Source organism: Stegodyphus dumicola, chromosome 9 (genome assembly GCF_044657685.1).
Source record: "Stegodyphus dumicola isolate Sdum_Otavi_A_Nest chromosome 9, ASM4465768v1".
Classification (NCBI taxonomy): domain Eukaryota; kingdom Metazoa; phylum Arthropoda; class Arachnida; order Araneae; family Eresidae; genus Stegodyphus; species Stegodyphus dumicola.
The window spans coordinates 81,344,366-81,369,235 of record NC_140776.1 but is presented as its reverse complement, the minus strand read 5'-3'; the positions used below and the strand labels follow the sequence as shown (position 1 = coordinate 81,369,235).

Here is a 24,870-nt window from a genome sequence, read left to right as displayed (position 1 = left end):
AGGATAGGAAGAAGTGGATGAGACACCAAAATTTCATTATTAGTTGTGCAGGTATAGCCCAGATGCACTAACTGTACACAGTTCTAGAGATAAGTCACAACAACACACATGTTTTTTCAGTTTCACGAATGTGATGCAATGCCAAATAAACACACAAAGCCATTGGCCAACATACAAACCAACATCATCGGCTTCTCTTTTTGCAAAAGAAGAGAAAACTGGAAAGCTTCAGCAGGATAATGACATCGCTGAACTTTCCACTAGTCCTTGCATACTACCTTAGTTCACAACAGGGGCTTAGCTAGACGGGGACATCTGTCCCCGGGCGCAGAATCCAAGGGGCGCCAAACTGATGTTACAACATTTTAGAATTAAATGTTTTCCATTCTTGGCAAACAGTAGAGGGCGCGAAATCTTCAGTTGTCCCAGGGCGCTGAAAACCCTAGCTACGACTCTGGTTCACAAGAGAGATAGTTGGTATTTAATTATGGCAAAGCACACTAGGGCTATCTGCCTAAGGGGAGGGATGCCTTTCGTGGAGGACTTTCTAAGGGAAACTGGCTCGTATACACGTTACACATGGGGAAAACCACGAAAACGCCCATGCAGCCAGCCCGCACAAGAGAGATAGTTCATCACTCAAAGAAACAGTTAATTCTTAGCCAGAATTCTGAAAACTGTTGCTTGATAATGAGCAGTTAAATCTTTGGATCAAAAGTACATTGTTATCTATGGGATCAGTGTCCTACATTTTAATGCGTTATACTACAGGTCAACGTAAGTTGAGAACACTGGATATACTAGAAAGTGTATGCGTCCACCGAAGAATATAGTTCTACCGTTTTGAGAAGTAATGTTGTAAAAATTACACTGTGAAATATGAATACTGCTGAACAAGGAGAATGTAAGGGAAAAATTGTATAAAACGATAGATTACTTTGTGTCTAGCTTTTTAATTAAAAATTTGCTATATCATGTCACTCATTCGATGACCAGCAGGAAGGCATCCCCCTTTTTTTTTTTTTGCATTATTGGTGAAATTGCAAATTCCAGAAACCGCAACTTCACCTTGCTGTCAATGAGAAAAGCAATTAAAGCATTCATTCATTCACTGATCGGGAGAAGAAAAAAAAGCAATTGTCATGGCGTCTGCATCATCTTCGACATATGTGTTTAATTTTCAGCCTCATAAGCTAAGATTATCATTATGAATGTTTTGTCAAATTACGGGAACATTTTCCTAATAAATCTGATAACAATATTGTTACTTTTGCTGCTGATTTGATTGCCGTTTCTGTAACAAGCATAAATTGCATGAAATCTGAATTGAAAGAAAATGGAGGATTTTTTACTCCAGGTAAGAAAAGACCTCTGGAAATCGGTACGCAAACCCAAATCAAACGATATGATGAGTTAACTTTAGCAACAACACGAAGGAAAGTTCATGGTTTCTTTTTACGGAATGAAATTTCCACTGTGCAAAAAATGGCTAAAGTTATAAATGATGAAGCTGTTTGCCAACTATGTCCATTCGCACAGTAGGACGAATTATGAATGATTTAGGATTTGCGTACAGAAAACGAAAACGCCAGTCAATTTGGATTGAATGTCACGATATTCATAGGCTGGAGGCATAGATATCTAAGAGATATAAAAAATATCGTTCACAAGGAAGGACAACTTATTACACCGATGAAACTATGAAATTTAGAGCATTCTAAAACCAAACTTTGGGAGGATATAGCTATAAAAAGTGTTAAGAGAGACTTTTTGAGCGGTCTTTCAACTTGTTAAATTGCTCCCTCAGGAATAGGCTCATGGTGTATAGTTGTTCACGCTGGTAATGAAAATGGATTTATTCCTGAAGCATGTGATATATTAAAAGTTAAGAAAAAGAAAAGAGATTACCACAAAGAAATGAATTCAAAATTTTATGAAAACTGGTTTGAAAAAAAATTACTGCCTAACTTGCAACCGAACTGTGTAATTGTGTTGGATAATGCGTCTTATCACAGCATTTTATCTGAAAACATTCCTTCTTCAAGTACAAGGAAAGCAGACATTCAGCTCTAGTTGACAGAAAAAAATATTCCTTAAGAACCTGATATGCTAAAAGCAGAACTTTTAGTTCTCGTTTCTAAGTTTCGAAAACAATTTGAATTCCATAGTACAGATGCTGAAGCCGGACATACTGTTTTGTGTTTGCCACCATATCATTGCGAACTGAATCCAACTGAACTCGTATGGAGTAGTGTGAAAGGGTATGTAGCATCCGAATACAGAACTTTTAAAAAGGACAAAGTCTGTAAATCGATTTGTTGACTCCTATGCAATGGATTAAATGCTTGAGGCATGTAATAGAACATGAAAAGAAAATGTGGAAATTAGATTGCCTGGTGGAAAACACCGTTGAGTGCATGCTATTTAATATTGATGAATTGGATAGCTTGGATTCTTCAAACGATAATCTTAGCGGGATTGAATACCTCAGTTAAAAAAAGGAATTAAAAATACTAGGGCCGTTTTCAAGGCCACAAATTTAAAAAAAGGTAGAACTATAAACAGTTATAAATAAAATTATAAATACAATCTAACAGCCATTAGAAAATATAACATGAAAGTGTCCCCCCAGTAGCCGAATGTTTAAGATGGCTGAATACTGGTAGTTTGACATTGTTTGAACCCAAGCTGGATTCATGGTCAGTTTTGTGGTTTTTTCCCATGTATAACGTGAATACGAGCCCGTCTCTTTAGAAAGTCCTCCACAAATATATCTCACCCCTTAGTCAGATAGCTCTTGTGTGCTTTGCCATATTCAAATCACCTAACCTAACCAATACGGAAGTACTGATAAATTAAGTTAACTATGGTAGAAGGAACAAGGATTTCTCTCCAAAGGATGAGATATCTTCGTGGAGACTTTTAAGAGTAAAGGAATTTTTTTAGATATGAGGGTCAGTCAAAAAGTTAGTTGCACTGCCTAAGAAAACAAAACAGGAGTAAAATTTTACAATAACTTTATTTATATCTTAAAGTTCCCTTCAAAATCCACTTTTCAATGTAATTACCTCCGTTAATTAAGCATTTGTTGAGGCGTGGTAAAGTTTTTCGATGCCTTCTGCAAAGAAATCCTGTTCAATGTCTGATAACCATTGTTGGGCCGCAGCTTTCACTTCGGTATCCGAATGGTACCGTCCCTTTGAATGTTCTTGTTTCATGGGACCAAACACATGGAAGTCAGGAGGTGAAAGGTCTGGGCTATAAGGAGGGTGATTCCACACTTCCCACCTAAACTTTTTCAGGAGGTCACACGTTTGTTTTCCTGCATGCGATCTTGCATTGTCATGCAGGAGCACAATGCCTTTCGACAGTTTACCTGGTTGTCGATTTTTAAGTGATTGTCGCAATCGTTTTAGTGTTTCATAATAAGAAGATGCATTAATTGTGGCATCCTTCGGCATGAACTATGTATGCACCAGCCTTCTCTGTCGAAAAACAGAATCATCATCACCTTTCCTGCAGATGGAACAGTTCGACACTTTGTTCGCGTCATGGAACTGCAACGTTTCCACTCGAGCGAGTTGCATTTCGTTTCAGGCGAGAAGTGGTGAATCCAAGTTTCATCTCCAGTCACAATTTTGTCCCAAAACTCATTTCCTTCTGTTTGGTAATGTTGCAGAAATGCAAATGCACTTTCAAAATGTTTTCCTTCATGTTCCTCCGTCAATAGACGTGGCACCCATTGAGCACAAACTTTACAAACTTTAAAGTAATCGGCAATAATTTTATGCACACTTCCATAAGAAATATCCAGTTCATTTGAGATTTTGTCTGTCATTATGCATCTGTTTGCAAGAATGCATTCATTCACGCACAGCAATTTCTGAATTTGTTGCAGTTGATGGTCTTCCTCTCACGCTCAGCGTCGTCAATATCTGTACATCTATTCTCAAACATGTTGCACCATTTTGCGATAGCTTGATGTGACATTGCATTTTTACCATACACTTCATGCAACTGCCCATAAATTTCAGTGCAGTTGCACCTTTTTTCCCACAAAAAACGAATCACTGCACACATTTCCAATTTGGATGCTATTTGCAGCTATCGAGACATGTTTGCGACTGATTATCAGAAAAACTAAACTTGCCTTGGGGATGAAGGTATACGTCATGCGATGAAGGTACATGTCTGAAGTGTTGCCACACAGTGTCATCCAAATAGTCTTTGACAGAACATATTTAGTGCAACAAACTTTCTGACTGACCTACATAATACACCGAGTTACTCCAATGCAGAGCTTAGTAATTTTTTAGTTCATATGAACATTTGCGCTTTGTTATGACTAACAAAAGACATTTCTAATGTTATATTTTTAACTCATTAGTACAAGCTAATTGGTATAAGATCATTTACGTCTTACTTTTTACATTTGTTTTACAATTTTAAAGTTTTTAATATTTTTCTAATATCTTGAAATTTTTAATGGTAAACTCTTTAGTCGCTATACTGTAATCTGAAGATCTTAGTTTCCAGTATTTTTATTTATTTTATTTTTGATTTTAAACAGTGATAAAAAAGATAAGATGTATTGTAGGAGAGTGATTGTCTGGGCATGACTGGAAGAATATGTGTCTTAGGAGACAATACAGGATATAATTTTTATTGATGTCTGTTACAAAATATAATCAGAGTTTTTAAATATAATCGGAAATTAAAATCAAATTAACATCTTTAGAAAATAAAAATCAGCATTTTTCTCTGGTTCACTGACTGCATTTTTTTTCTTTAGAGGATAACGGATAAAGAAAGCCTGTACAACTTTCCATACATCAACTTGATATGAAAGTACTCTAGAAGAACAGTGATAAAATTATCCAGAAACCACAGGCCAAGATAAAGCTACATCGATACATTTTCTTTTGACCTTGGAGTGGATTTGGAATTTTGACATTCAAGAACAGACACATGGGACTGTCAGTTACCCAATTATAAAAACAGTGACATCATAATTCAAATATCAAACCTGTAAGAACATCTGTGAGGTCTAAGCTACAGACTTTTTCATGATAAAAAGTGACAAATTGAAAAAGATGCTGGTGTTGCACAATCCCTATATGCATTTTTAAGTTAAGACCAAGATATAAATAATGAATTTTCTTATATTCTTTTTTTAAATGTCAATCTGAATCAGCATAAGGACATTTTAAAGACAAAAATCCTATCTTTCAATTACTGAATTATTATGATTATTGTAAAGCTATTATCTATCTAAAGGAATGCCTCAATGAAGAGCTTTCTAAGTGCAGCTGTATCCGCCCAATTACTGTTAACTCTGATATTGTTCCATCTGTCTAGTTGAAATGAAGGCATTTAATTTGTATCTGTCATCACTACCTTTTTATCGTTCACCTATAGCGGGATATAAAATTAATATTGAACACACCCTCTACTATTTTATGTAGCATTTCTCTGATCGATGATGAGCGGTGTGATTATGCACATGGAAGTAAGCCGGTTAAACGTGATATTTAGTGCATGTAATAAAAATTAATGATAAATGACATAAATTCAAGTTAGCAGAGAAAACAATATATTAATAATGATAGAAGTAAAAATTCACATAAAAAAGTATATATTAGTATTATTATACTTACATTATATAGTTATATATTTTGATAAGCAATAACCCCAGAAAGAGCTTTCTTTTTTTCAAAAAAACTATGCTGTTAAGAAAATTGGCAGAGATCTTTTAGCACACAGGGAAACAGTTTTTAGTGGGTTTTAAAATTCCACTAAATGGATCTTGGCCATTATGCTTGATTTCATGGCGAAATAAATATTCAAGAAAGGGATCTAAAAGTTTTCCTTATGAAAGTCTATTCGAATATTGGTGCGAATGACCTTTTAACTCGCTGAACAATATTTCTCTGACAAGAAGAGGTATTACAATTTTAGCAACAATATCCTTAAATGAAAACCTTTCCACCACAATCAATTGATACACAAGAAAAAGGTAATGTGCAGTAGCTTGTGCTGCATATAATTTCTGCAATACTTTGTAGGGCTTACAAATTTGTGAATTTAATTTTTTTTTCTTTTTGTTAGTTTTAAAGATATTTTTTTGTTTATTCAAATTATTCATATTTTCTGTTTTTCTAAGAAGTGAAACATTTAGTTAGACACTGACACTTTTTTTCATAAGATAAAATACAAGACCTTTGTTAAAAATTTCACAGCTTACTGTGGCTCAAGGCCAGCGCCACAGCATGTGCGACCACACCAACCAGCATATTCATTGGTCTTATCGACTTGAGTGAGCCTAAGTAAAGAGAGAAATACCTTTCGTAAATATTAAAGCAACAATAAATGCATTTCTAAATAAGGTTAACAAGAATCCTTAAGAATATTATGAAGATCCTTAAGAAAATTAAGAACATTTATAAAGGTTTGCAGGGTGAAAACATGGTCAATTTTGTTATGAATCCCATTGTTTTGGCAAGTTTCAAATATGCTTCTGCCATTATTGGTAGAAGCTGAATGATCATTACTCTGCTTTGAACAATCTTAATAGATACAAGATATAACATGTAACTACAGAATCTAAAGGAAAGTTTTAGGTTAGGTTATTTGAATATAGCTAAGCACATTGGCTATCACCCTGAGAAAGGACATCTTTATGAAATCCTTTATAGGGGAAACTGGCTCATATTCGTGAAACATATGGAAAAAAAATAATAACCACGCAGCCAGCCCCTTCATCAGGATTTGAGCCAATTGAATTACCAGCCGTCTTAACCACTCATACGACAAATCTAAAGAAAATGCTTGTAATATCATGCAATCAGCATTTAATTATGTATTGCATGGCAGGATTGCTTTCTAAAGTGTCGAGGTGGGAAATATTTATTTTTTTTACGTATTTGGTCATGGTATTATTCACGACATATCTCTCTAATTTGTACAGAATACTAATATTTCTATTACAAGTTTCTTTTTTTCATTTTAAAGCCCTTTGCTTGTCAATATTCTCAAAATTGTATCTGATAATTAATGTTATTATGTATATAATAGATATAAATACAATAAATGTATATATTAGATCAGGGGTGGCCAAATTTTATGTCAGTAAGAGCTTTTGGACATTGAGGGGATTTAGTTAAATGTATTTCATACATACATTTTATTTCGATAAGAGCCATGCCCCAGTAATAAATTAATAAATGCATGACTTGATAACACATATAATAAATTTTCTTCACACAAAAAATTTTTCAATGTTATTATTATTTTTTTTTAAATTTACTTGCATACAGCTTAAAGCATTTTAAATGAAACAAGTGCCCCTCTTTTTCATAATATATTTGACAATACGAAGCATCTTCAATAAAACTCAAATTCTATAGAGAAGCATTGTTAATAAAACTATAATATACATTTTATTTTTTAAAAGTCATTTGAACTTGCATATGTTACACAAAGTAATGGTTTGCTAATTTTGATGATCCTGGGGATCCATAAAAAACTATTCTGTCAACTCAAATAACATTTTCGGTTCGGTGGATGCCGGTTCTCGGTTCGGGATGAAAGAAAATATGGCGGGAGGGGTGAATGCTAATTTGTAACACGGAATGTGCATGAGCATTTTAAATAATTAAGCAATGCTTTTATTTTTATTATTGGTTATTGCCATCTAAAATTATGAGAATAAATCAATTTTTATTTCGTAAAATTTTAACAAGATAATATATGTTGTTGTTTGTTTACTTGCCAAGCTCGCGGCTCATCGTAAACGTGATATTTTGTAAACGTGATTTTTAGGTATTTTTGCTGTCCACGAAACCAAAATACTTTAAGAGCTGGAAACCCCATTGTTCTGCGTGCTTACAGACTATACGTATTAAACACGAACACAAACGATAACAGCAGTGTTATTAATTATCATTAACCCCCATCGTATTTTCTTCCTCTCATCCCAAAGTGAAGCACTGCGAAAAAGCATCTTTCTCCGACAACTTCCTTAATTAAACTAAAATATTTCTATCTATTCATTGTTAAAAAAAAATTCAGTATATGTACCGTATACTGTACGCTATGATTAAAGAAAATTCCACACGCGAGACCTTTCGCAAACCATACCACGTCTAAAAGTAAATACTGACAAAGTTAAGAATGAGAGATTCCTTGGTTATTTATTCTATCATTAAAGAATCACTTCCTTAGAGATTCTTTGTATACTAGGTGTTTTGTAAATAACACAGGGTAAATAACCTCTTTAGACAAAATAACAATAGAGATGCCAAATAAAATAATGAAATAAACGTCAACATTAAGTAGCGTAAAATAAAGTTTTTATTTTTCATAGGATTTTGATATATAGTTTAAATTCTTGTATCAAGTTCAATACACAAATCTACTGATTCAAGATATAAATTGGAAAAATTAATAACAGCAGATTAAAAATATTAGTTATTTCAAAGTAACATGCCCTTTTTTAGATGTTAATTTCATTTCTAAAAGTAAAAAAAAAAGCCCATAGTCATAAAATGAGTAAAATAATATTGCCTCTTTTAAGGTAATTCAGGAGACACGATAAAAATGCGGCATAATTTATATTTATTTAAAATGAAAATATTTTCGTAGATGAAGGATTAAAACATCAAAACTTATCGGTTTATTTACATTTCGCGCCAAACGTATGGATTAATAAATATGAACCTGTGATTTGTGTTATTTCGTGATTAGTATTTACGAATTTTAATATCTTTATTGCATGTAAGGCATTTTAGCTTATATAGGTGAATGTCTAATTAGTTGGTGTGAGACATAATTTGAGATCGTAAAATCTTCAAAAATTCCACTGATAATTTGTGATGTTTCACCGCAGAAACTTAGCGCTTATTTGCTGAATATTCAAGATCATTCCTACAACTTAAAAAATTGCTTTCTTTTTAAAAAATTATACCTTTCAGGAATATTTTTCATTCTCATAAACCACATTTGGCAGAAATTATTAAATTATTTCCGATATTCGAATACCTACATGAAGAATGCCACGGAGGAGCAAATTTTGTGGAATAATTTAGTGATGATAGTGCAAGTCATAAAAAGAATATCTGATTTTCACAAGAAAGAAAAAGAAACGAAGACGGAAAATGACAGAGGAGAACACGATTGCAGATTTTTCTTTAAGAAAAATTGAGCAGATTTTACCTGCTGATCGTGTGTCAGAAATAAATCCTAGTTTGATAACTTTGGAAAATGATGTTCCTTCGAAAAACAATGTCGAAAAAAATCAAGTGGACAGAAATACTTTGAAAAGTATTTCACCTAAACCTGGTATGTCTTTGTCTGATAGAAATAAAACAGGTAAAATTTTTCCTATATTTACACTATCAAATTCTTCTTCCATTAGTAATCAGACACAAGGACATGATTTACCTATACATAATAATTTTCTTCCAGAGAGTAATAGCCAGGATATTTCAGGCAATCAAAACAAAATACCATCATTTTGTTCCGGTGAATCACATTCTATCAGTACTACTATGAATAATATTCAAGAAATTCAGAAAGCAGACTTAGTAAGTGACTGTTTTTCATCACATCGAAGAAAAAGAGGTAAAAAATGTATTAAAACAGTTAAACAAGTAACAGATAATCAAATTTCTAAGTGCCATATGACTATTGAAAAGCAATCTACTAAGAAAATTCTTTTATCTCGTGAAACATTTAATGATTCAAAGAATGCAACAAGCAGTAATGTTGTGTCTGAACATGTGAATAATTCCGTTAGTGATGTTAAATTCTCAAAAATCATATCTCCAAAGGATACAAATACATCAGCTGTCAAAACATCTTTTAAACTTTTCCCCCTTTTTTCAAAGATCTCTCCAACACAAGATTTGAAACAAAAAGATTGTCCAATAGAAGAAGAAGCTAGTAGAATTACAATGAAAAATAGTTCACAAGAATCATTAACCAATAAAAGAAGAAAATGCAAAGTAAAAATATCAGAAAGTCCATCTGTCATTTCGAAAAAAGCACAGAAACCTAAAAATAGAATAGGATCTAAAAATGCGAAGTTTATATCTAGAAAAACTATTTCATCAGTTAAAAAAATTTCTAAAAAGCAGCGACAAATAAATAAGAACAAATCAGTTGTTTGTTCCGAATTTGAAGAAATAAGAATTAAAAGCACACCTGAAAAGAATGCTAAACAGATCCAACAATCTACTGAAGATAATGTATTTGAAGAAAATAACACACCGAAAGCACTGCCTTTAACTAAACAAAGAAGAAGTCGAAAATACAGGAGAAGAAATAAATGGTTAAAGAATAATTCTGAAATTTCTGACGATATGGATAATATAAAATCATCTGCTAATCAAGTTGATTTTTATGATGAAACTATTAATAAATCTACTTTAAAGATTGAAAATTCTGTTGAGTATGAAACAGAGTGTAAAACTAATAATTTTAAAATCGTTGATAACAATGCAGATGCAGCAACTTCAGTAATATCAAACAATATTGGTTCAAGTAAAGCACAAAAATTGTTTTCAATATTTTCACATTCCTCTTCAGACAACAAAGTGAAGGAAGACAAGGAAACAAATGTGGAAGAAAATACTTCAAATGAATGTGCTGTAGGAAAATCATTGATAAAAAATATGCAAAATAATTTGGATGTTATGTTATCAGGCAAAAAAGATGAAAAGCTTTTAAAAGAGGTTATCTCATCAGATAGTTCAAATATAAATTTTATACAAGGGAATATGCTCATGAATAAAATCAATAAAAATTTTCCAAACTGTAACATGTCTGGTAAAATCTCCTCTGAAATTAATAAACGAAAATTAGATTTGAATATGTTAAAAAATGTTTCATCGATTAAAACTTCACATAGTATCCCCATGAAAAAGAAAAAGAAAGCATTTAAGAATACATCAACTAAAAGAATTCGTCAAAAAAAGAAGATTATCAGTAAACATAAACAAGTAGATGATTCTCTGGTTGAAGAAGAAATTGCTGTAGATATTTCTGAAAAGAACATGGAAATCTTACATGCCACCCAAAGCAGTGCACATGAAGTTAAAGATGAAATAGTAGAAATTTCTCTAACAGCTAGAAAATATGATGGAAATTGTAGAGAAAAAAAAGATTCCACTGAAAATTTTCATGGTGGAAATATGGAATTATCTGAAAACGGAAGTAAATTTTCTAGTAAAATAGTTATTGATGCAACAGGCATCAAAATAAAAGATGGCGTAAGTTTTCAGACAGACTGTATATATGATAATTCATTTCGAAGTAAAAAAAGTGGTATGCAGTTTTCTGAGAATGATGTAAATTTAAATAATGCTTCTAGAAATAAACCTTTGTTATTTTCACTTTTTTCAAAGTCTTGTCGAGGAAGAGAGGTGAATCAAAATAGTAATTTGCCACAGAGAGAACGTAGTTCAGAGAATATTATAATTTTGGAAAAAACAAAAACTGAGGAGAAGCAAAAGAAGTTGGAGATGAAACAGCCAGGTATGTTAAAAGAAACCTTCTCAGAACAGGGAATATCAATAGACTATAATAAAAATCTCAAAACAGAAAACATGCCAACAAAAAATAACAATGAATTACATGTCCAAGAAACTGTTTCATGTAAAAAAGTACAGGTACAGAAAATTCAAGAGACTGTTTCAGCTGATATTTTGAGTAAAGTTCAAGAAGTAATGCAGAATAAAAGGCTTCAAAAAATAAATGCATGTAAAGATCCAGCTGGTATATCAGCAAACAATATTTTAAAAACTAAAAGAACTGCTAAAAAGAAGCATTTACTTAATGTAGATAACTCATCAAATGATTCAGTAAATGGAAAATTTTTTGAAATTACATCTCAAAATAGCACAAGTAAAGTAGAGCAATTTTATAAATATGGTAATATATTTCAGAAAAATAATTCAGGTAATATTGCTGTGGCAGTTAAAAGAAAAAAAAGGCGGAAATGTAGGAAAGGGAAACGTCAGAAGACTAACAATGAAATTTTTGACAGAATTTTAGATGGAGAGAAGCAAACTATTAGTGATGATGAACTTTCTGGTGATGTAATTGATGCATCGGAGCTTGAAACAAAATGCAAAATTTCTGATAATGATTTTATGGATGCTTATGATTCTGTTACAGCTTTACCTGAAAATATGATCAGTGCCAATACAGATTCAAGTAAACCAGTGAAGTTATTTCCACTTTTTGCAAAAGCTTCTCCAAATAAACATGTGAAGCATGAAGATAATTTGTTAATGGAAGAACTATCTAACTCTGATTGTGGAATAGAAAAATTAGCGTCAACACCAAAGCTGAGTATAAAATTTTCAGACCAACTCAGAGACTCTTCAAGTGAAAATGTAAAATTTAAGGAAAAGCAAGAAATTAAAATATCAAAAATTACTATTTCAAGTGAAATTTTAGGTATTGTACCTAAAGCTGTGGAAAGCAAAAGAAATAGAAAAACAGCTAAATGTGAAGATAATGCAAATATATCTGAATATAATATTTTAACATCAAAAAGAACTACAAGAAAAATGCAACTAATTAATATAGATAATTCAGGAGATGAGGAATGTATGTCTCAGAAAAGCACAAATAGGAACTATTCTGCAAATAGTGATATAAATAAGCAAAGTGCTGTAGTTATTCATAATAATGATTCAACAGATGAAGAAATAATTATTGAAAATGTGTGTAGAGATGATAAAATTGAAAGCCAGCAAACTGAAAATTTTCAAAATGTGATTAAAAAAATTAATGTAGAAAAGGCTTCTAGTGACAAATGTAAAGTAAAAAAGGTGCTGTCAACAGAGGAAGAAAATTTCGCACCTTTTCCATCTTTCACTCACTGTAATTTTTCATACAAAGAGTTCAATTCTGGTATTTTCTGTAGTACTTCAAATGAAATTTTATATGAGGATATTAAAAAACCATACTGGAGCCATATAGTAGGCTTGACTGATGTCAAAAGCATTAATAATGAAATCAAACGAGAAAATGAAGAGATATGTTCAACATCTCTAATACATGAGAGATTAAATGATAATGTTTGTGAAAAAAAGGTATATGGAAGAACACAGGATGAAATGCTTTGGACTGATTATTTAAATGATTTGAAAGAAGATTTTAATAAATTTACTTTAGATGAAATAAGAACTTGGCTTTTGCAGTGGAAATCTAAATTTAAAAAACCTTGTGTAGATGAATCTAGTATAGACAGTTTTTCTTCTAATAGTTCTGATTCAACTGATGGTGTTTCTAACAGTATAATTATAGCAGGAATGCCTGGAACTGGTAAAACGAGCATAGTTCTGTCTTTAGCTAATGAACTTGGATTTAAAGTTTTAGAAGTAAATTCTTCAACTTGTCGAAATGGACGAAGTATTTCTAATCAGTTGAAGGAAGCTCTTGAATCATATCATGTTGAAAATATTAGAATTGAAAATGCTAATTCTGAAACAGCATTAACTGATGATATTTTAATATCTTCGAGTTGTAGCATTCAGAAAGGAAGTTGTAAAGGTATATTAAACTCTTCCAATGATGTGTTTAATGAAGAACAAAATTCAAAAGGAAAAGTTTATCTAAGCGGTAGAAAGCTAATCAAATCTAAAAAAGTATACTTATCAGATAAAGGACAGAAAACTTCACCTCAAAAAGAGCCAGGAAGAAATATTAAAACCTTTTTCAAGTGTGTTAATAAGGATGAGAAATGCAATTCAAGTAATTTCAAAGTTATGCAACAAAATGTAGATAAAGATGAAAGTGTGACACATAAAGGCTCCTCGAAGAAAAGAAAAATTGTCAAAGAGTTTTCTCATGATAAAAATTCTGAATTGGACCATACTAAAAAAGAAATAAAGCAAGAGATGAGTTCATGTAAAATATCCTCGCTAACCATAATCTTATTTGATGATATTGATGTAGTATTTGAAGAAGATGAAGGACTCTGGAATACAATTAAAGGATTTCTGAAGATATCAAGAAAGCCTGTCATATTTACTGTTAGTCGAAATTTAGCTTTTGTGAAAGCTAATTTGGGTGAAGATATACAAGTTTTAACTTTGAAACCAGCATCACAGGATATTGCTGTTGAAAAAGTGAAATATCAATGTGTTAAACACAATAGAGGAAATGCAGCAATTGATTTGAAGTTGCTAACATCTCATAATGCAAATGACCTGAGACGCAGTTTATTGGATGCTCAGTTTTGGACACAAGAAAAAGAAGCTAGTTGTTCTTATAAAGGAAGCTGTTCCTGTATGTTGAATACTTCAGAAGTGCCCTTATATAAAAGAGTTCATGCCAATAGCTTTTTTTTGGGCTCCCTAAATTTTTTAGCATGGGATTTAAAACAACTCTTGTTGAATAACACACCTGCCCATTCAATGGATATTATTTCCGAATATCTAAAAATGGGTTATGATGTATTACATAGCAATATATTTTCAGTGATGAATGTGTTAGACAATTTAAAAACAGAGCTGTTATGGCAAAATATACGAAATTCTGATATAGAAATAGTGAATTCTGCTTCGGAATCCAATATGTGGGATGAAGCTTGCAAATTATTTGAATTAAAAAAAAGAGCGCTTTTAAAGGGAAGTTGCTCTAAAGATTTATTTGCATTTTCATCCTTACTGGAGGATTTTAGTTTTGCAGATTCTTTGAAAGGGCAGTTTTATACAAATTTTCACTGGCTTTCAATACCTGAACGAGTAAAAAAGTGGACAGATGGTTTACCAATATGTAGTGAAAGTAATTTCCATAGTTATGGTGACGTATTAGCTGACATAATAGCTCTGATGAATATTTATAAAATCCGAGAGATGTGTTCAAACTATCCTGAAACATACCATGCACCAACTGGGAAATCAGTTCAATTATTCCTAGATCAGCCACTAAAATGTGATTATATTTTTAATAACAAAACGGAACAACAATTACAATGCATTTCTACTGCTCTGCCATCTTTGCATTTCTTGACTAAAACAAATCTGAATATGGACTATCTAAGTACTTTAAAAATTATGTGTCAAAGTGAATATTCTAAGCAGATGAGCAACTGCAAAAGAAGTCGACGATTTTTGCATTATTTTGATTCTATATCATTAGCACTTGATAAATTCCATACTAAGTTTATTTTAGATTCTTAAATTTGAATTTTTATGAACAATCGTGTAAATAAGGCACTATGTAATCATAACATTAAGTTTTCTTATACTTAATAGGGTAATCTGTTATTGGGGGGGAGAGACCTGATTCAGTAATGTATGCATGTATGTGTTTTTATATACACGTACACATGTGCATATATTCTGAATCTGGTTCTGATAACAGAAGAGTACGCTTAATAGTTTAGTTACGGAGTTGATTAGGATCCCTTTGATTTCAACAAATCATGTTGGTAAAATATATTTTTACACAATTATTTTTATCTTTTAAATTTATTATTTATCTTGTAATTTTAATATATTTATGAAACCTTTTTTTTTAATTTTAGAAAAATCATGTACAGTTTAGAATTTAGTATTAATGTTGAAGTAATATTTATTTATGACAAGAAGTAAAACTGAGTCTCACTAATAACATAATTGAAGCAAATTTAGAAGCAGAAAACAATTTTCAAAGTATAGTGAATTTTTAAACTTGTGTGGAAAAATTGATCTCAAATATTCTTTCCAGAATATGATTGTTTCAGTTATATATATTTAGAGAGTGCTTAAAGAAGTAAGTATTTATATTTATTTTTAATTTAAAATTATACTTTTTAATGATGTATTTAAAATTATTTGATATATTTTTTAGATCTTTTCTGTTTTAAAGAAAAACATGTACCAAATAATTTTCTTAGAGGGATATATGCACTGATTGGTACTCTAGCAAGGAAACATACTTCTGTTAGCTTATTTTAATTGCAGTAAAATATTTATAAACATAATAAATACATATCTGTTTGGCTAGTTATTTCCAGTTAACGGATAGTGAAATAGAATAACACTTTTAAAAACTTTTTATTAACATTATTATTTTGAAAACACTTGCTTTAAGTGATAAGAATAACTCAATTAATTTAAGGACTGCCTGCCTACAGTCACTTGCATCTTTCTGTGGAAAATTGTTTCTTATGTGGGTAAAATCCTAGTATACGGTGCAGCCTTGGCTCGACTTTGAAAATTATTGCCAACACCAAAAATGATCCAAAGAACGTCTATACAGTCAAAAGTCGTTAATCCGGACTCGTTAGGACTTCGGTGATTCCGGATTATGGATCATCAGTTTAAATCTGGTAAGATGGCATGCAGAAATTATAAAATTAAAAATATGAAACCGTAATTTATGAAATAAAGAGCAATTATGATCTAAAGGGTATCAAAATTTACAAAAAGAAAAAGCTAAATATTTATTTGTTTATTTTATTAAACATTTCTTTCAATGTAAGTTGTTTAAGTTGCTTCGTTTCATGTGAAAATACTTTCTATTTAATTCTATTAAACAGAAATAATTTCTTGTTTAGTTACAAAGTTCCGCTGTCCAAGTCCTATAATTGCTGTGTTGAGAATACCGACTAATTTGTCAATCGAAATGTTTTCGTTTTCAATAACCTCTGGGTCACTTTCTTCACTATCGGAAGCGAATTATAATGACGAGGAACTTGATTTAAATCATATCAAAGACGGAGATAAAATACTACACTTAGTACGGAATTATAAACCAAATAAAATAAAAACATCTGCCCTGAAGATAAGGATAGTGCTGACAGATCAACTTCCAATTCATTGCGCACCGCGTTGTTTCCTTCCCCCTGCAGCGCAGTGTGAAATTGATAAACATATTTCGGAATGATTAGAGAAACAAATCACCTCTCTGTCACTTTCTTCATGCCTTTTGCAGCAGTTCGTTCCACTTTTTGTTTAATGGACATCGAAACATGCTTTCGCTTTGCAGATTCTTTGGCAGCCCTAGCATCGGAAATTCTATTTGACATAATCGAAAGTTCAAGTTCACTTTTATAAAATTGCTCTAACAGTCTGCAAAAAATAATAAGCCGAATCCAATTCGAAGATTAAGGAACAACGCAATCTGCAACATTAACTGAATTAGATAATTTTAGCTTAGCTTATACCGTCCGTTATACATTAAACGTGCATGCGTACACGTATATTTGCAGCACTAAAGGTCGCACGCGTAAACGCCTATGCGCATGCGTGTACGCGACGCATGCGCAGAAAGTTTTTAGCTTTGAGGTCTGGATTATGGGTGTCCGAATTAACGACTTTTGACTGTATATATATATTATACACACATAGTATATATACATACTATATACTATGTTTAACTGTATATTTTCTTTGAATGACCCGTTAACTACTCATCGTGTATGTCCCGTTTTTACTGATCATCATAAAGTTGCCAAAAGTAACCGTGTGCACTGGATACTAGGATTAAACCCTTATATTATGTGTTATCCTATAATGAGAAAGATGTTATATTTTTGTATGAAATTTTTTTATTCAGTGTTTTTGTTCATACATAGAATTGATTAATGTAATTTCTAGAAATTATTTACACAAATGTCATTTTTAATAAATATTTAAAATTATCGAGAAAAATAAATCAAAATTTGTATTTTAATTTATCATTACATAAAAATTATACCTAATGCTGTATTGATATGTATTATTTTCTTTAATGTTTCTGTCAATTATCTTATTTTATTTTATTTATCAAACTACTCTTTTTTTCCGGGGGGGGGAGATTCAAAGTTATGTTGTATCACTCCCTTCCTCCAAAAATATTGTTACAAGAATCACTTAACACTGAAAAAGTAAATCAGTTTGAATGATTCAACACAATTTTGTAGTAATTCTAATAATCATAATTCAGCATCTGCATGCCATAAAGGAATTATTTTAAAAGAAAATATCAAAATCTTAAGCTTGAAACTTCCATGTTTTATTTTGTGATAACGTTTTTTCTGTATATCGTAAGCATTTTAAAAACTGTATTACATATTGTTTTTGTTTTACTACAGAATACTTATTTAAAAGAGATCAGAATCTTTATACAAGCTTGATAACCATATTTATGTAATTAACAACTGCCTTCAAAGTAAAAAGCTACCTTTATTTAATTTTTCAAAGTAATCTAATGTTAGATAAACTTTTAAGAACTTTAATTTGACATTCTATTTTAAGAAATTTAAATTTTATATGCTATTTCCACCATTTATTCTAATAATCATTTATATCAGGGAGGCTAATCTTTGGAATATGGTAATGGGTAGTTTGGCGACATTTTGGTAAGGCGATAAAGGTTACTAGCTAGGACTTTAGCAGTGTACATGGATAAAGTCAAGAGTGTATGCAGTGCCATTTTTGTGCAATTCTGGGATGTTTTTTAAGTGAAAATAGGTCGACGTGTACATGGTTTATGTGTATGTGCAATTCTTAAAAACGCGGCAAGCAGTTTGCGATTCTGCACTTTCTCCCAATTTCGCACCTAATCTTCGTCATGATTAAGCACTTCTGTTCCATAAAAGTTCTAGCATAAGCGTAATTCGGCTAGCAGATTGTTGGGAAAAAAATGTTGAGTTAAAAAAAAAAAAAAAAAAAAATGCCTTTACTTCGTGAAAACAAAATGGCATCCAAACAAAAACTAGCAGGTTGCTGTAGTAGGGTTGGTTGCCAAAAAATCGCCAAGTTACCATAATCCAAAGATTAACCATCAGGGGTTTTCAACCAGTGGTACGCAAGAGAAAAATAGGTAGTACGCAAAGTATTCTTAACTATTCAAAAATTGAAACTCCAATATCCTGATTGAGTTTTTTCTCTAATACTCGTAAATTTATGCGATCTGAGCTTTGTTTAAGAGTGGTGGTAATACTAAAGGTTTTCAATTTTTGTTTAGATGGTATGCGTTAGTCAAAAGGTTGAGAACCGCTGATTTATATTGTACTTTATGTTTAGTTTAGGAACATAAAATATAATGTAAATGATTAATAGTTGTTCTACATATTACATCACTTCATACAACATGCTATTATTATGAAGTGTTCTTTATATTTCTAAATTTTGTATTTAAATATTGTAAAACTACACTCTTTTTATAATGTAAAACTGTTAAAATTATTATTACTTTAAGCTGCTGCATTACCTGGTGAAACAAAATAAACAGCCATTTGCTAAGGAAGGGGGTATTTTTTTATATATAGTTTAAGTAATTCTTTAATCTGCTTTAAAATGGAGATAAAAAGATTTTAAAATATTTCTCAGTTGAACAGAAAATACAGTTCATTTTTAACATGTAATGATCGAAATCTAATGAAATATGTGCAACAATGTGAATTGTATTTTATTATATTTAATAAATATATAGTAAATAAAATTTCAGACTATCATCATAAAGTGCTCATAGATAATAATGTTTTCTATTACTGTTGTAATACACATTTGAATTTTTATAAACAAATTGGGTACTTTTCCATTTCGCCGGCGCAAATTTCACCAAGCAGACTTTATTGGTGACAATATATCCTTTACAAGTATACACATTAAAAATGTTAACAAATGTTAGTTCAAGAATTTTTTATTTTGAAGGCATACACATTTTAATATCGTTTAAAATTTTGTAAAAAGCTAATAAATAAAGACAATATATTTGTAAAAAGACATTAATTTAAGAATTTACTATGCTTTTATGTTTCAACATCCTGATTCGCTGGTTCATATCATGTGACACCAAGTGATCTCATCTTTTGAATAGTTTCATTCTTTTAGAAATGTGGTTTTGACAAGTTTTTCATTCAGTGCTTTGTATACTGACAGCTGACTGTTGAAAATATGAGATAATATAAAAAAAGGAAATTCTTTCCATTGTGCCTCATTCCTTTTTTTATCGCTCTCTCTTTATTAGCTAATGGCAAAGAGGTTTGTCCACAAAGCACGATTACGATTGATTATTGCTTTCTGATCATAGTTTTATTCTTTTAGAAATGCGGTTTTGGCAACAGTTTTTCATTCATTGCTTTGAATACTGGGCTGTTGACTGTTTTCTCTTGAAAAAATGAGATTTATTGCATATTTCATTGTAATTTTTTTATATTACTATTAATTATATAAAAAGTTTTGCATGATTTTTTTTAGGAAACAAAGTTCTTAACTTCCTGTACACCATTTGAATTCTTAAGATTTTGCAAAGGAAAGTTGGAAGTTAGTTTATTTACTAGGATAATTAATATTAGTGTTAAGGGATATTGCTTATTTTATTGTAATTTTTTATATATATAATATAGTTTTATTGAATTTAAAAAAAAAATTTTTTTGTTCTGCAGAGTAAAATTCTGTGCAGTTAAGTGTGATGTTTGGTATTCCCTTTAGGCATTTTTCTGGTGTAAGCCAGACGAAGGCTGGCCGCATAGTGTCTAGTTGAATATATGTGCAGATTTATCATCATTGATAAATTCATAACAATAAAATTTTTATTTGTTTAGTATGTACTAGAGTTTTTAAGATAACACAACTATTATTAGTTTGAAATATATGAAAAGCCTTATCAAATTATAAAAAATATTTAAGATGTCCCTTAAAACATACTTTATTGTTCATAATTTAAGTATCATAAATGAATAAAATAATCTTACTAATTATCCATGTTTCTCTTTTCAACATAAAGCAAAGTAACCGCATTTCATTTTTAAATCCACAAACAACTACATCAAATAGCAAGTTTCCTTTTCAGTGTCATTGAATTTATATTAATTTTTTTTTAAATTTTTACTTTTATTCATAATTTTTATTGATTTTTGTATAAGCAAATTAAGTACAAAATGCATTAACAAATAGTGCATTTCTTAAAAAGTATCCTTCTATTTACAATTTCTGCATGACAGTATTGATACAGAGTATCTATGAATCTATGAAATTATGTTCACATTTCTTCTGCAGAGCAATAAAGTCAAACATGTAAATATATATATTTTGTAAACATTAAGTGTTATTTTTAGTAAATGTGCTGAAAATTACAAGTAATAAAGCCTACATCTGGTTGTCACAAAAGTATGAAAGTTTAGTGCAAGTAGTAATCACCACCCAAATCTATGACTTTCTTTTAACATTTTGGTAGTTTTTTCGAAGTCTTCAGCCCAGAAACTTGGTGGTTGCGAGTCCAAAAACAGATCAACCTCATTTTGGATGCTCTGTGCAGAATGGAAAATAGCACTAGCAAGATGTAGCTGCATGTGTTGAAAAAGGTAGAAAACTGAAGGATAGATGTCGGGCTATATAGTGGGTGTGGCTAAAGATCCCACTGGAATCGGTAGAGTCCAACCGTTGAATGCAGACACATGTATTTCTGATTATCTTGATGGAACATTATCTTTTTGTGCCGGAACTCAATTTGACATTTTCCCTTGATAGCAGCATCAACACGGACTAGTATCTCACTGTATACCTTACTGTCAAGAGTTTTACCTTTTTCCGGATACTCTTTGTGGATAGTACTACAGCAATTCCAACAGATACAAGGCATGATCGTTTTGTTAGTCGAACTTTGCTTTGCGACGCTATCCGTGAGTGCAGACCAAGCCTGTTTTTGGCCTGTGTCGTTGAAGTAAATCCACTTTTCATCACTAGTGATGATCTGTTTCCGAATTTTGTCCTTGCGTTGATATTCGAACAGATTAGTGCAGGCCCGAACTTAACTGTCCTTATCTGCTTGAAGCTCATGTGGCACCCAGAGACTGAAATTTTACATCAAGTTTATGCAATGCATAGTACGACTAATGGACATGGCACTAATGTCTTAACTCCTTAGCAAGCTCTTGAGTTGTTGCATACTGATCTACCAGAAGTTCTTACAGGGGGTCTTCATCAACATCAGTAGGCCGGCCAGAGCACTCTGTTTTTTAAATGTCATAGTCCTTATTTTTGAACTTTTGGTACCAAACCTTCACAGTGTCATATGATACAGCATTAGTACATAAAGCTGTATACATGATTTGGTGACATTCTGTAGCTGACTTTTTGCAACAGAACTGGAAGTGAATGATGGTTCTAATCTGGTAGCTGATAGTTCCATTTCAGACACCTTGTACTTAATGATAACAATACTTGATTCATAAATTTCACAAAGCAGTGTTGTAAAACAAGTCTCTTTCTTTCAAATGCGAAAAATCGTTTGACAAAATATGATTAAAGACGCCAACGCGAAGTGTTTGAGCAGATGATATTGCGAAGGTGGGAAACCTTCGTTAAAATCCGATAAAATAATATTTTTAAACTTTATTATTTTATCTCATTCTTATCTGAATATAAATTTATTTATTTTACTGTGTAGTATGAATACCATTAAAATTTGATAGGCTGAAATACGACAGCAAGAAATATGAGTAATAAAAAATTCCTGTTTCTTTCCAGTGGAAAAAGTTAATATTAATTTTGAACTTTATGTTTCAACATTTAATTTGACTTATCAGAGATCTATTGTTATGTGATATAATTAATACTTCTATTCTAATTCTTTAGTGCAGTTAAATATATTATTTAATTATTTTATTGAATTCACGATTATTTTCTATACTATGATCCAAAAGCAAATGGAAATTACCCGGCATTAAAGATCTTTTTAACCTTTAGAAGTCAGGGATTTGACTCCTGTAAGATCCTTAAAAAGACGAGGGTTTCATATCTTATGCTTTCTCCCTTTTGCGAAGTCCCTTGCTGTTGTCAACAGTGGCACTTTTAGATAGTTTGATTCATCCTGAAAGAGAGGCTTTCCTTTACAAAAGAAAGGGAAATATTGAGATTCTTGTCTAAACTGTTTAGATGGTTTTCCTTATGAAGGGACAATTTTAAAGGTGCATTTGATTATAAATCAGAGTACTCGGTGATACACAGAAGGGAATATTTATGTATATATTAATTACAAAACAATTTTTTTAAAAAACAAAATATAAACATGCCTAGTATTTTCACGCATTGGTCTTTGTGAAAAATTAGTTCTAAATTTTTTACTTTATGCATATATATTATATATACCTTTCTTTAAAAAATTATGAGATTTTTAGTAATGATTTTATTATCTTATCAAATTAAGTGCCTTTAAAAGTGATAACAAAAATTAATTCTATTATATTTTGAAGTTACATTACAAAATTCCTCTATATCTGTTATTTTAGATATTTTTAGTTTTTTTATTTACCAGATCTCCATCTAAAATTTTTTCATAGATTTCTTAATAGATAATTAATTTTCATAGATGTTCTTAATATTCATGGCTGCATAAACAAAGAAACATCATGCAAATGTTGCAGTAAACACAAGCGTTATTTACTGTCATATTTCCTTGTACTGTATGTTTTGCTATAGGCTTTATTGAACTTATCTAATTCTTTAAAATTTTCTCCATGGAAGGAGCAGCTAAAAAAATAGAAGATCATCGCTACATAAATGATTTAAAACTTAAACTATATAGAAAAAATTTATATTGCTAAAATTTATATTGCAGAAAAATTCAAATTTTAAGTCTAAGTAAATATTTAAAATTTATGCAAAAGTGTAATGCTTAAGAGCAAAAACTGACAATTTAAAATATGCAGTGTTTAGTTCAAGTACGACTTGTACTTGTACTTGTATTGTTCATATATAGATTTTTTTTTTTTTTTTTTTAAAGCAAAAGGCTTTTAAATCGAAAGGAGAAATTTATGGAGTGTATATAGTTTTCGAAAGAGTGGGAAGAATTTACAAAATAATTAGAAATGAGGTTATCTTCAAATTCTGAAGCTTTCAAGAATGAAAAGGGAATTATAGGGAAAACCGGCTCCTTAACACAAGGACCTTTAAAAGAGATAAGTGGTTAAGAGTCCAGGGAAATCAAACTTGACAGTTCATCCCAACTTTTTAGCTTTGAAACAGGCAGAGGGGGGGCATGACGATTAATGTGGATATCCCCATTTTTTCATACAGGGAATAACAAAGCCAATATAATGACCATTCTGTCTCCAAAAGATTAAAAAGAAATATTTTTGCTGTGTAGGTAAAGAGTTGAATAAGTAATAAATAAGGGAAAAATTAGATATGTTTACAATTGAATTAAAACTACATGATTTAATGAGAATTTACAGTAGTCCTTTGGCAGTTATTTATTTATTTTTTTTTTTACTGTATTTCATATTAATCAAATTGGTGAATTTCAAGCTAATTGAACTATTATATTTACTCTATAATTTTTAATATTTTTACTTGATTATGTAATAGTATTTTACTATGTTTACATATTTTTGCATGAGCATTAGTTTGTTTTACTCATGTTCAATTTTTCCAAAAGTCTTACTAAGGAAGTATTGGTAATTTTAGTCATAAAAATATTATGCTTTGTAATACAGTACAAAGTCCGAAATCCGGACTCATCGGGGCTTTGGCGATTCCGGATTATAGATCATCAATTTAAATATGGTAAGATGGCATGCAGAAATTTATACAGTTAAAAATATGAAACTGTAATTTATGAAATAAAGAGCAATTATGATCTAAAGAGAAATAAAAAAAGGCTTAATATTTATTTACTTTATTAAAAATTTCTTTTAATGCGCGCATGCATAAAGCATACAATACGCGCGCGCGTAATGTATGCGCATTCTTTACGCGAATGCGTAAAATTTGTGGCTTTGAGGTCCGGATTATGGACTTTGTACTGTACAAGTGTATAACAAATACTGTATGAATTTAGTATTAAAATATCAAAACATCATAAAGAAATGCATCCTAAAAAGGATGTGTGAAATTTTTGTTTATAGTATACAGAATTTTTATCTAGGCATGTGTATTTTAA

The 24,870-nt window shown here is 30.9% G+C and overlaps 1 protein-coding gene and 1 long non-coding RNA gene across 3 annotated transcripts in view; one reads left to right on the top strand and one right to left on the bottom strand.

Annotated features, from left to right (window-relative positions):
• The window catches only part of Tsen34 (tRNA splicing endonuclease subunit 34), a 269,041-nt gene that overhangs the window by 95,236 nt on the left and 148,935 nt on the right, over positions 1–24,870 (bottom strand). The window contains exon 6 of one of the 2 annotated variants that reach the window (XR_015043011.1): positions 6,220–6,322. Coding sequence is in view for 1 of the 2 variants with exons in the window: in XM_085823678.1 (XP_085679804.1) it covers positions 6,234–6,322 (89 nt within the window). In the remaining variant the exon portion in view is untranslated. Of the gene's footprint in view, positions 1–4,642; positions 6,323–24,870 lie in introns of those variants that run through there. The other variant, XM_085823678.1, reaches the window with a different exon arrangement.
• On the top strand, positions 1,829–5,383 carry LOC146995390 (uncharacterized). Its single transcript, XR_015043012.1, has 2 exons — positions 1,829–2,261; positions 4,793–5,383. It is a non-coding gene; the product is annotated as an uncharacterized LOC146995390 (long non-coding RNA).